Below are 15,135 nucleotides of genomic sequence, written 5' to 3'. Positions count from 1 at the left end.
CGGCCGGCGCGGTACCCAAAGCCGCCGCGCGAGCACTCCCCGGCACCCCTCCCCACAGCCCTCAGTCCTTACCGCCCCCCCCCGCCCCCCGCCACGCCCAGCCGGGCGCGCCGAGCCGACGGTTGCCTGCGGGCCAGATTTTGAATTTACAGGCCCGGCCCCCGCGTTGCCGGCCCCCATTGGCCAGCGACGGTCACGTGGAGACGCCGGAGCGCGCCGGCCATCTTGGGGAGCGCGGCGCCGCGGCCCGCGCCACCTCCGCCCCCAGCGGCTCGCAGCCAGCCCGCCCCTCCGCCCTCCTCCCCCCGCCCGCGGCTCAGCGCCGCCTGAGAGGAAACAAAGTGCTGCGGGCGGGAGACTCAGCGGCGGCGGCGGCGGCGGCGCGCGGACTCTGCTCGGCTCTCCCGGCCACCCTCACCCCGTATTTCCCGAGCGTGTGTGCACGCGTGTGTGAGTGTGTGCATGTTTTCTTACAAAGGGCGTTTTACATTTAATTGATTCGTAGTCCTCCCCCTTTGCCCTTTGTGCTGTAACCCCTCTCCCGCCATCCCAGGTGCTTCGTCCTTCCCCCCGACGTCGGCCTTTCAGCGAGCGCGGATCGTCGGTTCGTGCCTTCCCTCAGGCTTCTCCGCCTGCCGCCCCCTCCGTGTTCCGGCGCTGCCCGCGGCCTCCGCGCTCAGCTCTCCTCGCCGATCGCCATGGCGACAGCGACCCCCGTGCCGCCGCGGACGGGCAGCCGCGCCGGCGGCCCCGCCACGCCACTGAGCCCCACGCGGCTGTCGCGGCTGCAAGAGAAGGAGGAGCTGCGCGAGCTCAACGACCGGCTGGCCGTGTACATCGACAAGGTGCGCAGCCTGGAGACGGAGAACAGCGCGCTGCAGCTGCAGGTGACGGAGCGTGAGGAGGTGCGCGGCCGCGAGCTCACCGGCCTCAAGGCACTCTACGAGACCGAGCTGGCCGACGCGCGACGCGCGCTCGACGACACGGCCCGCGAGCGCGCCAAGCTGCAGATCGAGCTGGGCAAGTTCAAGGCCGAGCACGACCAGCTGCTCCTCAAGTGAGTGCCGGGGGCGCAGCTCGGGCGGGAGGGCGAGGGCCGGGGTGCTCACGTGCTTCGGAAGGGGCAGGGTCTCGGTCTCCAAGAAGGAGAAAGAATCTAGTGTTTTTCAGCGAGGGCGGGGGTCGCGCGGGGGTCTCAAGCTGTAGTGATGGTGGGACCGGGATGCACATTTCCCGATCCTGGATACCCAGTGGGACTCGGCGAAGTGCGCGCCTGGGGCCGCCAACGACAGGCGACCGGCTTCGGGCCTCGGACCCCGGGATCCAGAAGGCTTTAAACGCGCGGAGATCGGGCGGGCGCCAGGTGCGGGTAAGTGGCGTCTGGGCGCGCGCTCGAATGCGCGCCCGGGTTTCCGGCCAGGCCCGAGACAAAGCGTCTGGTGGGTTTGCGGTGCAGGAATGGCCGGCCGGGGAGGACCGGCCGCCCGCCTGGAGAATGAATGAGCTCTGCGCGGGCGGAGAGAGGAAGGGGAGGGACCTGCCTCGGGCGTCCCGGTCTCCCGGGGGTGGGTCCCGCTTTGGCGCGCTCAGTCTTGGCCCTGTGACATTTTGCGATCTTTCTGCGCCTGCCTTGGGCGAAGAGGGAGGGGCGGAGTCTGAACTGCGCGCCACTGTCGGCTCTGGGCAAGTTGGGTTTTCAAGCTGGTTAGCTTTCTCTGGGGAAAGGTGTCCTTTCTTTCTGCGGAGACAGGCGCGGGTCTTTGGGTATTTCTCTGCACCGGACTCTGCAAGCTGGGTTTTTTCACGTCTTGGCCACCGTTCTCGGATCGGCGAACCGCCTGCCCTCCCGCAGCAGTCCTCTCCCCTAGCTTTTGTACCGCCAAGACATAGTCACTTGGTTTTTCGGGTGTAGGGGAGACCCAGCTCAGTCCCCGCATCTGTCATTGTGTTGACAGGCCAGGGCAGGTGAAAGGGTGTTGTGTAAATGTGGTGAGTTGTGGCGAGGGAGAGCTTGTAAGTTTTTCACATAAGAGGGTCTGAATTTTTCAGTCCGGGGCACACGGATAAACTAGCAAACCTTTGCGGATCCTACCTTGACTTTCTGATGAGCAAAATGGCATAGTTATCCTCAGTAGGCAGCTAGTGTTGATGTCACGCTTTAGAATATTGCTCGGTTTGCCTCCAGAATTCCGGTCGTCTTCATCCCCTCTTGCCAGTTGAGATCTCTGGAGATACCTGATTCTGACTTTGACTTTGTGTTCCCTTGAATGTCTTTCTGTCTCCGTGTAAATGTTCCTGTCTCGGTCTCTGTGATTTTCAGTATGTGAATCTCAACTTCCCCATCTTGTTAAATACTTGACAAACGGTTCATAAAGAATATGTGCACTTGGTAAAAAAAAAAAAAAAGCTATAGAGGGGCTTATAGTGAAAAACGATGTCTCTTGCCTCTTTCCAGGAGACAATCACATTTAGCCCTTTTTGTTTTTATTTCTTTGAGTATTTAGTTCCACAAAATAAAAATAATAATAAGCTTATGTTTCTTTTTCCTGGATTTTCTAATGTTTGGAGTCGTCTTTTGAAATGGGTCAGTTCGCTCACTACTGTCTCCATCTTCCTCCAAATTTTTCATTACTGAATTTCTTCATATCTTGGATGCCATTGCTTATATGATTCACCATTATCACGTGTACCCCTAAGAAGAAAAACTTCAGGGCCAACTATGTAGGATCCATCCTGTTGGACCCACCCTGTTTTCAGAGATGTTAAAGTGTGACACAGATTAAGTATCTATCTGTTACCTGCCAGTCGCTGTTTTATGTGGAGGATACAGAGATTTGAAAAAAATAAGTTACTTCCCTTACGTTGATGATAGGGGAGATACCCAGCAAGCAAGTAAAAATTGTATTTCATCTAATCTGAAACATTTTGATGCTGGTGCTTTTATAATCTTTTCAGAAGGTATCCACTGAAGGTTTTTCACACAGTAACAAGACTGCCACCTGGCTGACTGTAGTTGTAAAATGCTCTGCATGGATTGTAAAATGCATGCTGGTTTCATCAAGATTAAAAAGTGAAGAATATATGTGTTAGAATCAATGAAATCAGTGTATGTGATATAATGTTAGGATAACAGATACTAGGGGAATAAAAATAGAGCAGGGTGAAGGGATGGTGTAGTTAAGGAAGGCCTGTCTGAGGGCTTGACAATTGAAAACAATTTCTTTGAGATGTCAGGTAGTATACTGGGATTTTATAGATAGATAGATAGATATCTATATATAGAGAGTCTGAACATATATATCTATTATTAGGATTGGATGTATTTTCTTTTCTGATGTGCGATCAATTCCTCAAAACATACCACATTTTACTTTCATATTTCAATCTTGACTTTCTTTGTACAATTTTGTTCCTAAATAGCGTTCCATTTTTCTTGCTGATTAAAGAAAAATTTGCCTTTAGCATACCTTTAAACTTTTAAAAGATATCTAATTATAATATCTATTATATTAGGCTACTTTCTTCCCTTAAGCTCTCTGCTCTTAAGACATGATGTGCAGTTGACGTCCTAGGAATTTACCTGATTTAGACCCAGTTTCCTCCTGTATCACATATTTTCGGTTCCTTGGTTTCTTCCTTCATTTTATTGGAGAACATCCTTAAGTTACTTATTCAGAAAAGATGTCAGGAGGTAGACTTTCCAAGTCTCGTGTGTCTGAAAGTAATTTTGATTTTTGTCTCATGCTTGATTAATAGTTGGGCTAGGTATAGAATACTGGTTCAACATTTTTCCTCACAGCTTGGAAAGTATCATATTGCCCCATTGTCTTCTAGTAGCCAGTTGTTGTTCATGTCTACCTAATGCCAGTCACAGTTACTTTCTTTTGGTAATTGCTTTGCCTCTCAGGAAGCTTTGGAATTTTCTTTTCTCCTGGTTTTCTGGGATTGCATGGTGATAGGTCTAGGTATGGATATTCTCTTATGCATCGTAGTTGTTATAAGCAGGTCCTTTCCATTTAAAGGCTTGGTCTTTGTTTAGCTCTGGGAAATTTACTTTATTCCGTACATTTTCTGTGCTCCATTTTCTCTGTTCTCTCTTGTTGGAATGTTGAACTCTTGGGTTTCTTGTTTTCTTATAATTCTTTTTTTCATCCTGGGAAATTACTTTGCTCTTCTCCAGCTCAATAGTGACATTTTAAAGGTACAGGTCGTACTTTTAATTCTAAGAAATCTTTTTGTAGAGGTATTTCTCTTTTTTTCCGCTTGTGTTTATTTTTAAGGATGCATTATTTTCTTTAATTTGTCTGAGGGTAATATTTAGGGTTTTCTTTTTAAATTCTCTTCTGTTAATTGGATTATCTCTTTTCCCTCCCTGGTCACTTGTTCTTTTTGTTTGGTTTGCTTTGTACCTTCCTACTCATTTTTGTCAATTGCTGATCCTTGGTTGTCTACATTTTCAAATGAAGGACTAGTTAATGCTTGAATATTACTGCCGGGTTATTTAGGTAGCTCCTTCCCACTTTTCTGAGTGTAAGAGCAAATTAGGATCTCTTTATGTAGGAATGGGATGTATTCTTGGCCAACTTGTTGGAAAACCTGCAGTTATGTTAAGGGGTGCCCAGGAGGGCGAGGTGCAAAGCTGTTTCATGAGTTAATCCCTCATTTTAAGTCTGCCTCACTTTCTCCTGTAACCCCTGTGTGCACGTTCTGTGATAGGTACTTTTATCTACATTTTTTTTTTAAACATGTTTATTGAAGTATAATTGCTTTACAACGGTGTGTTAGTTTCTGCTTTATAACAAAGTGAATCAGTTATACATATACGTATGTTCCCATATCTCTTCCCTCTTGCATCTATCTACATTTTTTTTAAGGCACTAAGTTTTTATTTTATTTTTTAAAAATTTGTTTATTTATTTATCTTTGGCTGCGTTGGGTCTTCATTGCTGCCTGCGGGCTTTCTCTAGTTGCGGCGAGCGGGGGCTACTCTTCCTTGCGGTGTGCCGGCTTCTCGTTGCAGTGGCTTCTCTTGTTGCAGAGCGTGGGCCCTAGGCGCGCGGGCTTCAGTAGTTGTGGCATACGGGCTTAGTTGCTCTGCGGAATGTGGGATCTTCCTGGACCGGGGCTCAAACCCATGTCCCCTGCATCGGTAAGCAGATTCTTAACCACTGTGTCACCAGGGACATCCTCTACATTTTATCTACTAGAAATTTGTTGAAATGTTTGCTAATGATCCTTTTTCTGTTCACTTTCTTGCTGTGGGTTTATTCGTTGTTTACTGCTTTTTTTTCTTAATATTTATTTGTTTATTTTTGGCTGTGTTGGGTCTCCGTTCCTGCATGTGGGCTTTCTCTAGTTGCGGCGAGCAGGGGCTACTCTTGATTGCGGTGCGCGGGCTTCTCATTTGTGGTGGCTTCTCTTGTTGCGGAGCACGGGCTCTAGGCACACAGGCTTCAGCAGTTGCGGCATGTGGGCTCAGTAGTTGTGGCTCACGGGGTCTAGAGAGCAGGCTCAGTAGTTGTGGTGCATGGGCTTAGTTGCTCTGTGGCATGTGGGATCTTCTCAGACCAGGGATCGGACCCGTGTCCCCTGTGTTGGCAGGCGGATTCTTTACCACTGTGCCACCAGGAAAGTCCATACTGCTTTTTTATTGGGGTCTAGTGGGGAGGTCAGTGCCTGTGCATAGTAATCCTTGGAAATCTTGGAAATAATTTAATTTTGAACAATAATTGAAGTATAATTTGTAAGATGAAAAGGAAGAAATGTTTTATTATCTGTTTGGGTCCATTGAGCTCTTTTGTTTAAGAATAATTTTCTGTAACTTATTTGGAGTTAGAGTCTTTGTAATTAGTCTGTTATTTAGGTGGATTTAGATTAAGAAAGCAAGTCTTGAGAGAATTATAGGTTCCAAAATTACTTAGTCCCTTTTTGGTTCTTTAGCCTACAACATACCTCAAAGACAGAAGAATTCTAGGAGGCACTTGTCCTGCTAGAAGGAATTTGACAACGGCTTCTGTGCAGGTGGTCTCTTACAGGGAAACTGATCTCAGATCTGAGATATAGCTACTCCAGTTCATTCCAAGCCTAATTATATTTCATTGGAAGCTCTTTTGGGGAATACTTGCCAAGAATGAGGATGAATACCATCAGTCAACACTTCAAACGAAAAAGCAAAGAAAAATTGACTTAATTAAGAATTTCAGTATTAACTAATTCTGCAGGAAAACTAAATGTAAGAGAAAGTTATGTTGAACAGTTGTTCAGTAACTAATTTTGTGGATGCATACATTTTTTTTTTTTTTCTTTAGTGGTACAGGTCCATAGTCTTTTATGTAAAACCCTTATAGCCACAAGTGTTTGGAATTAAAAGCAGTTCCAACTTTAAGAAGGTAGTATGATGCGTATACTGTATATGACACCCCAGTGGGGTCTGGGGTAGCACTCTATGTGAAACAGGGATTTCTGCAGGGAAAGATTAATAGTCACAGTAAATGGAGAAAGACAACTAAAAATAGCCTCATGTCCATTCAGGTGCAGTTTTGTCACCAAATGAATTAATTAAAATTTAAGTTTTAGAGCTCTGGGATTACATATAAGAGAGTAATGATTCATGTTTTTTAATTGACTGCTTCTTAGTAACTTCACTTGACTCATCAGGTTCTAGAAGTTGTGCTTTATTCTTCAAGCACAAATAAATTTGATTGATTGATTGGTTCACAGTAGATATTCAAGCTTGAAAGGATGCAAAATTAACTCTAAAGCCATTTTCTCTTTTTTGAGAAGTATGAATTAATTAGGAAACTGGAGATGGGGGCTCACTGGAATATAACTAATATAATGGATGCTGTAGGATTGTTTGAGATGCTGAGCAAGTCAATTTACTGTCCCTTCATTAAAAAAAATTTTTTAAAAAGGATGTCCCGGGACTTCCCTGGTGGCATAGTGGATAAGAATCCACCTGCCAATGCAGGGGACACAGGTTTGATCCCTGGTCTGGGAGGATCTCATATGCCATGGAGCGGCTAAGCCTGTGCGCCACAACTGCTGAACCCACATGCTGCAACTACTGGAGCCCGTGCTCCACAACAGGAGAAGCCACCACAATGCAATGAGAAGCCCGTGCACGTCAACAAAGAGTAGCCCCCGCTCGCCACTAGAGAAAGCCTGCGCGCAGCAACAAAGACCCGGTGCAGCCAAAAAAATAAAACTAAAATTAAATCTTAAAAAAAAATAAAAGGATGTCCCAAGAAACACAGTTTAGTGTATTATAGGTATTAGACCTCAAAGCCAGTGTTTTCAAATTAATCTTTGAGATACTGGACAAAAAATCTGTTATTTAAAGCAGAATTTCATATATTTTCAAAACAGATGGTGCTTCTTTTTAAATATAATTTTATGAAAAGAAAAGTTTTTCTCAAAATAGAATAAAGTGTAATGTTGCTTGTATTTTTTTCACAGTATATATGCACCTGGAGATTTGTAGGCTTCCTACCTCCATCCTCAAGCAAGTTTTGAATAGGATAGGTTTGAGGTTGAGGGGATCAAGCCTACATAGTATATTCCTTTGGGAAAACGACATTCCTCTGATTTTACTTTGTCAGTACGTTAGTAAGGAAACTCCTGTTGGGAAATTTGTATTTGTGTGTTTTCGTTAAAAAAGGTGTACAGATGTTCACGTGCTACTCGCATGTATAATTGGGACACTTGTCAGTCACAGTAGCCTGAGGTACAGTAGTGTTAAGCAAGAGCACTACATCAAGTTGCACCTTCCTACATTTTGTGACTTGGGGCAGGTATTAATACTTTAATTCTTTGAGCTTTCATGCCTCATCTGTGTAATTGGGATAAGGCATAACTAGTAGTTTTCTGAATCTCAGGAAGAATTAAGAAACCCAGATCTTTTTCTAGCCTGTCATTTACTTGTCTTCATAGTAACGGATGGATTTTTATCAGAATTGGCTATTTGAAGAAATTAGGAAGTATATGGAAATGAAAGTAAATCAGATAAACTATTTTTTTTCTCTTTCTTTGGGGAGAAGGGGGTGCTGGGGATTTACTGTATATTTGGACTTATTGTATATGTTTACTCTGTTGACTTTCTACATATTTTGGTCACAGAATGAAATTTAGGTGCAGGGCTAAACAGTATCTGCAGGGTTGTTTTAACATTCAGTTTTCAAATCTAAAGTAATAAATGCTAATCTGCTCTAGGGACTTTGCTTTGTAGGTAGGATAATTAATTGAAAAACAAAAATCTTGATCCCATGTATTACTTGGTCTTTTGTTTATGTCCTTATTTTGCCCTGGTAGAAGCAAGTTGCCAGTAACACCCTTGCCTTAATATGAGAGGTATAAAACTCCATGGTAAATATTACTTTAATTTTCAAGGGAAGAACAGGAAGGATAGACCCCTAGAATTGGTGTTAAAGTTTAGGAGACAGGTCCTAAGTAATGAAACCATCATGATGCTTCCTTCCCATGCTTTCAAAGGATGTTTGGTAGAGCGTGATATCTTTTGGAGTTGTTTATTTAAACTAGGAGGTTAGACTAGGTAATCTTTTGGTGTACCCAGACTCAAGGAAGTAAACGCACAGAATGAAAGATAAAGCACTATAAAAATATGCTACTGAATTTTTTTTTTTTCTCCATATACTCCATACACTCCATTATGCTTGTTCTTTTCATTTGTCCAGATGACATCACCTCAGATATTTCTGAGCTAGAGATCTTTAGACTTTATATCATCACTGTGGGTCTATTTCATGCACAAACAGTGAGAATGAGCCTGAAGTGTTAATTGGGTGACGAGACCCTGTCTAACTGAAGTTCCCAATTATTTCTGGGATCCAGGGAAGTTTCCTAATTAGAGTTTTTAAATTCTTTTTTTTTTTCCAGTATATCTCTCTGATAAAAGGGATTGTGTTTTGGCTGTTATACTTGAGAAATTTTAAAAAACTAATTTTTTTGTCACACAAAAATTATATATTCATTATGGAAAATTAGAAAATACAAATAAACACCAAGAAGAAAGTAAAAGTCACCCTTAGTTCCATAAATAAGAACTCTGAAGTTTTTCTTTTTATATCCACATTATTAATGAAAAATGGGTTCATGATAAATATTGATGCGTAACCTTCTTTCATGCTACACTGCTTTGTGAACTTCTTTACATGTCAGTAAATGTGCTATATCATCATTTTGAAGATACGTCAACAGCTTTTAATGGGTAGGATTAGTTTACCGTGACCAGAGATGTCGGCTTTGCAGTGACTACCTAATTTCTCAGAGGCCATAGAGGGCCATGATTATCCTCTTCCCACTTTCTGACAATATCAAATTTTTTCTCCTGGTTAACATATTGATAAAAATGGTTAAATGTTAAACTAATTTACTGGTGAAATGTTAACCATTGGATAAAGTAATTACAACTTTGCCAATTTTTGATGCCAGTAACAGCATATGGGTGTCCATTTGGGGGAATTTATTTTTAATTTCTGCAGGTTCTTTTTAGTTCTCGATCGTTTTTATTGTTATGCTCATGTTGCGAACATAAAGGAGTAAAAAGATCCACATTTGGGTCATAATCTTAGGTTTCTGCTGATATCTTTGCTGTAGACCTAGATGATAAGTGAGACTTTCCCTAGCTAATATGTTTGCTTGGTCCTTTTTAAATTTAATTTTTTGCCTTTATTGCATTTGTGTTTATTGATCATAGGATTATAGCACTTTTACAGCTAGGAGGGGACTTGGATCATCTGCTCTATCCAGCCCACTGTGTAGGTTCAGAAATTGAGACCTAGAGAGATTAGAATACTGGTGCAAGATGTGGGACAAAAAGAGCTAACATTTATCTTCTGCTTATTGTGTTTGCCAGGTACTATGCTAGATGCTTTACAGACACTGTCTTTTAAGTGTTATGATAACCCTGTTTGATGGGTGAGGAAACTTGAGGCTCAGAGAGGTTAGGTATTTTGCCTGGGATAACTTAGCAGATAAATGGCAGAGCTAGAATAGATCCTAGCTCTGTCTTCTAGCATTGTTACAGGGTTTTTACATGGATCACGCCATTTAATACCGACCTGAAGCAGGCTCATGGAGCACTGTCATCTGTGCTTGGACTTGAAGTCTTACGTAAGACAGTTGACTTTCAGGTTTGGGTGCTACTTTTGGAAATGGTACTAGATGTGAGTTTTTCACAGTGATATTTGAGATAATTTTGGATTTGTCAGGAGGGTGCAGTAACTGAGGCAGCTGTTTGAAATACTGAGGGCTTCATTTGCTAATAAGGAAAGGGTAAAAATGAATTACTGAAAGAGACCTCTTTTGTCTTTTCTTCCTTGTTGAAAAACTCCTACTTTACTCCATGCCTTAATAATAACTTCAAAATAAACTAAAATCTCTAAATAAGTCTTGAATACTCATGGCAGAAATATTCTTTTCATTTTTTATTCAGCACACATTTGTGGAACAGGTACTGTTACGAAGTCCAAGCTTGTACTGCTCCCCACACAGAAGGCCAGTAAATCGAGAAACAAGTTGTTGGGGCAAGGAATAGTGACTTTATTTGGAAGGCCAGCACACCAAGAAGATGGTGGACTAGTGTCCCAAAGAACCATCTTGCCTGGGTTTGGGTGCTAGTTTCTTTTAGAACAAAGAGGGGGAGGTGAGGGGTAAAGTAAAAAAGGTGATACGTTGTTGCTAATATTTCCTGGTTCAGGCCCGAATGGGAGGGGATGTGTTAATTTCTTCTTTCCTGCATCCATTCCCAGGTGGGCCTGGTTAGGGTATTCCTAGTGAACTAAACCAAGGTATTTTAGCTTAACTGGGAGACAGGGTTCCTGGAGATGGCTCATTATGTATACTTTAAGCTGTAGGCAACATCCCTTTAATGATTAACTTACAGCAAAAGTAATAGAATGCAAAGGTTAAAGTAGAAGAAACAGATCCAATATGGAGTCAGATTTGTTCTTCCCTATTACAAGTACTACATGCCAGGCCTTGAATCAGATGCTGGTAACAGGGAGATGGGACACTTAGTGCCTGTTAACAAGTTGCTTACAATGTAGTGAGGAAGACATAAAAAGCACTACAGTATTGTGATACTGTAACTGCAATATGCTAGTACAATGTAATAAGTGCTATGATAGCAGTATCCACATCTTGCTATGGAGAGAGGGGCTCCATACCACATAAGGCAGAGTAGGAGCTTTGTAAAGTTTTGAGAGACATCCCAGAGGAATTGGGGAGGCAGTGAAATCTGAGTGTTGAGAGATAAGTAGGGTTGGCTTCTAAATGGAAAACATTAGTAGAGGTGTTGTCCTGAAAGGCAAATAGTGCATCTAACTAGAGCTGTATATATCTATATAAATACTTGGTGTGAGGGATGGTTAGATTTTGGGTAATCAGGAGCCGCAAGGATTTCAGGCAGAAGAGTGGCATCGTCAGTCTGGCTTTTGCATGGAGGAAAAGAAGAGTAGAGGTAAAAACACTAGTACGGACATGTGGGGAGTAATGAGATGGCTCCTGAACTGAGGTAGGAAGTGGGAAAAGGCAGAAGGTGGATTTAAGAGATACTGAGCATGGGAGATTAGGGAGAATGGAGTCTAGGGTGACTGCTTCCATGCCTGGGCACCTGGGGAGATAGTGTTGCTCTTAACAGAGACTGGTAGGGCAGGAACAGATTTGGAGGACCCTACTCAGAGTTAGTGGTGTTAGTGAGTTAGTGAGTTGCTGGATTTCTAGATGGAGACGTCAGCTGGCAATTTGGAGTAATTCTCTGGAGCTCCGAGGAGATACTTGATTGGAGATACAGTTTTTGGAGCATGGTGATATTTGGGGGTAGAGAGAGAAAAGAAGAGGGGCGAAGTCAGAGACATGGAAAACATCTACGTGTGAGGACTAGGTAGGGGATAGAAAACCCACAATGAAGATGATAAGTAATGGCCAGAGAGGAAGGACAAGAATTGAGTTATGGAACAAGGAGATTTACAAAGGAATGGTAGTACGGTTTTGGTGTGATAAGGCCTAAAAAGTATCCATTGACTTTGGTTCGTGGGAACTTATTGTTGACTGTGAGGAGCATCTAATGCTAGAGAAGAGCAGTAGGGTCAGAGCCACTGACCATAATTAAGGAAGAAATGGGACTAAAGGTCATGAGTTTAGGTCATAAAGAGTGTTTGATGTGAAAGAAAGAAGACATTCTTAAAGGTCGATTTAAAGTAGATTCTTACTCAATGTTTATATAACACAACATTGGATAGGGTACCAGAACACTTACCCCTCTAACATTCTGCACTAAAAAAATGATTGCTTCACCACCTTTGCTTAAAACACTTTAAGTGGCTTCCAGGATAGTAGCTTCTAGGATAAAGAGTAAAAGCCTCAGTATTACCTAATACTAGGGTGACCGTATAATTTAGCATTCAAACAGGGTTACTTCCTTCTTGGTGTGAGAGAGGGAGCTATTGATAATTATGCTGGGACACTGGCATCAATGGAAATTGCCCTAGACAAACTTGGACATACCTAAAAGTTCTTCTCTTCATGAGCTGGCTCCTGAATGACTGTGGCTTCAACTCACACCATACTTGGTCTTGCTCTCTCCTCTCCAACCATGATATTTTTTATTCAGTCCTGTTTACCACCCTCTCTCTTAATAGGGCCTTTGCATATGCAGTTTCCTTTGTCTGGACTTCTCTCATCATTGGGTTAACTCCTCCTTAAACCTCAGATCTCTGTTTAATTCATTTCTTAGGGAAATCTTCCCTATCCGGTTTTTTAAATGTGAGCTTTGAGAAAAAAAAAACAAAACCTGTGACTATCCAACAAACATGTATGTGTGTACATAATTTAAGGATTCAGAGATCTCCAAGACTTCTTATGAAAAAATTACCTTCAACTATTTTAACTGCTCCTTTGATATTTTTCTCGATATCTAAATGGCATTGTTGACTTTTTGCCATGGAAGATGAGGAATTGAGTTTTTCATTTTGTTCTTCATAACAAATTTTTCTTCCTCTTATCCTCCCAATAGTCATACATTACATTTTAGTTGAGATTAGTTTAGATCAGTTTTGGTATATAAAATATTATTTCACTGTGTTCTGTAAATGCTTCTGTAGCACCAATTGGCGCATATGTGACTGGTAAATAGAGAAATGATATTATTGTAATTAGAGGTTGTATTGACTTATATATGACTTTTCCTAGTAAAGGAGAGTCAGAATATCAAGAGTAGAGTTCAGAGGGAAAGAAAGCTCTGATTTCAACTCTATTTTAAGAAAGTTAAAGGAGTGCCTGCACCCAGGATTCCCTCCCCCAGAGAGGTGTGCACCACCTTTGTTCTTATAGCCGGGGTTGTGTTCAGAGTCTATTTCTATCTCTAATGTCTCAGTTCCTGCAAGCCAGCATGGCCACTCTGATGTTGTGCATCTCTGAGCATCTCTTGAGGCAGCTCTAGCCACACTAAACTGACTGCTTGCATTGTCCAAGTCAGCTCCTGGAGTACTAATTATCATCATTATTATTTTTTAAAGTTTATTTATTTTTATTTTTATTTTTTAAATTTGTTTTTGGCTGCGTTGGGTCTTTGTTGCTGCACATGGGCTTTCTCTAGTTGCGGTGAGCGGGGGCTACTCTTCGTTGTGCATGGGCTTCTCACTGGTGGCTTCTCTTGTTTTGCGGAGCATGGACTCTAGGTGCTCAGGCTTCAGTAGTTGTGGCATGCAGGCTCAGTAGTTCTGGCTCGTGAGCTCTAGAGCGTAGGCTCAATAGTTGTGGCACACGGGCTCAGTTGTTCCGTGGCATGTGGGATCTTCCCAGACCAGGGCTCGAACGCATGTCCCCTGCACTGGCAGGTGGATTCTTAACCACTGCACCACCAGGGAAGTCCCTGGGGTACTAATTATGTTACTGCTGGTGCTCTGGTTACAAGGTTGCATAGGTTTTTAGTGGTTTGTTCCAACCTTATTTTTCCCATTCTTTGTTAATTTTAATATGTGCAGAATGTAAGAGTTTTCAGGAACACATATATTGTGTTATAGCAAAAATACCTATACTCTATGAACATAGTCCCCAGCAGAACTCAACAGTGTACTATACTTAGTTTCCCTTCCATGTACCACCTTTTGATTGCCTGTAAAAATAGCATTTTTCCCACTTACTTAGTTTTGTCTAACTATAAAGAAAGATGATACCAGTTGTTAAAACATCAAGTCATTCAGAATCAGGAGGCTTTCTATTAGTTTTATCTTATTTAAAAGAAAATATTTATTTATTTATTTGGCTGCGTTGGGTCTTAGTTGTGGCACGCGGGATCTTCGTTGTGGCATGTGGGATTTTTCGTTGTGGCGCACGGGCTTCTCTCTAGCTGTGGCACGTGAGCTCAGTAGTTGCAGCACGTGGGCTCTCTAGTTGCAGCACACGGGCTCTCTAGTTGTGGCGCGCAGGCTTAGTAGTTGCGGAGTGTGGGCTTAGTTGCCCTGCGGCATGTGGGATCTTAGTTCCTCAACCAGGAATCAAACCTGCGTCCCCTGCTTTGGAAGGAGCATTCTTACCCACGGGACCACCAGGGAAGTCCCAGTTTTATCTTATTAAAGAAGTATCATTTGGAGTCTGTGCTCTTTTCTAGTCTAGTTGTGTTTCATATAAGCATTGATGGTTTTGGTATAGAATTCTAAGTTGTAAAGAATATTACCTCAGGATTTTGAAGGCATGCTCTACAATTTTCTAGCTTTTGTTGTTGCTAAGAAGTACTAATGAGTGAAAAATTAAAAAGCTTGTATCATCTTTGTGGTCTAGTTCTTAAATTTCACAAGGATGTTCCTTGGTGTGGATCTTTTTCATCCATTGTGCTGGTCATTTGGTGAGAATTCTTCAGTCTGGAAATTCATGTCTTCAGTTCTTGGAAACATTCTTAAATTATTTTATTGATGATTTCTTCCTTTTATTACTTTTGGAGACTCCTGTTATTCAAATGTTGGACCTCTTAAATTGATCCTTTAGTTTTCTTATCTTAAAAAATCTTTTTTTCTCTGCTAGATGTTCTTAATTTTATCTTCCAATTTTTGCTGTCATATTCTAAATTTCCAATAGCTTCTTTTTATTCTCAGTGGTTCTTTATAGCATACTGATCTC

The 15,135-nt window shown here is 42.4% G+C and overlaps 1 protein-coding gene across 2 annotated transcripts in view; it reads left to right on the top strand.

Annotated features, from left to right (window-relative positions):
• Positions 1 to 698: 698 nt before the first annotated feature.
• LMNB1 (lamin B1) overlaps positions 699 to 15,135 on the top strand; it is a gene marked incomplete at its 5' end in the record, with an annotated part of 66,373 nt that continues 51,936 nt past the window's right edge. The window contains one exon of one of the 2 annotated variants that reach the window (XM_082457868.1): positions 699 to 1,057. In XM_082457868.1, the coding sequence (XP_082313994.1) occupies positions 699 to 1,057 (359 nt within the window). Of the gene's footprint in view, positions 1,058 to 1,667; positions 1,684 to 15,135 lie in introns of those variants that run through there. The other variant, XM_082457867.1, reaches the window with a different exon arrangement.

Source organism: Balaenoptera physalus (genome assembly GCF_965194825.1).
Source record: "Balaenoptera physalus genome assembly, chromosome: 3".
Lineage (NCBI taxonomy): Eukaryota > Metazoa > Chordata > Mammalia > Artiodactyla > Balaenopteridae > Balaenoptera > Balaenoptera physalus.
Note: the sequence above shows the minus strand (reverse complement) of the source record. Positions and strands in the feature narration are given on the sequence as shown.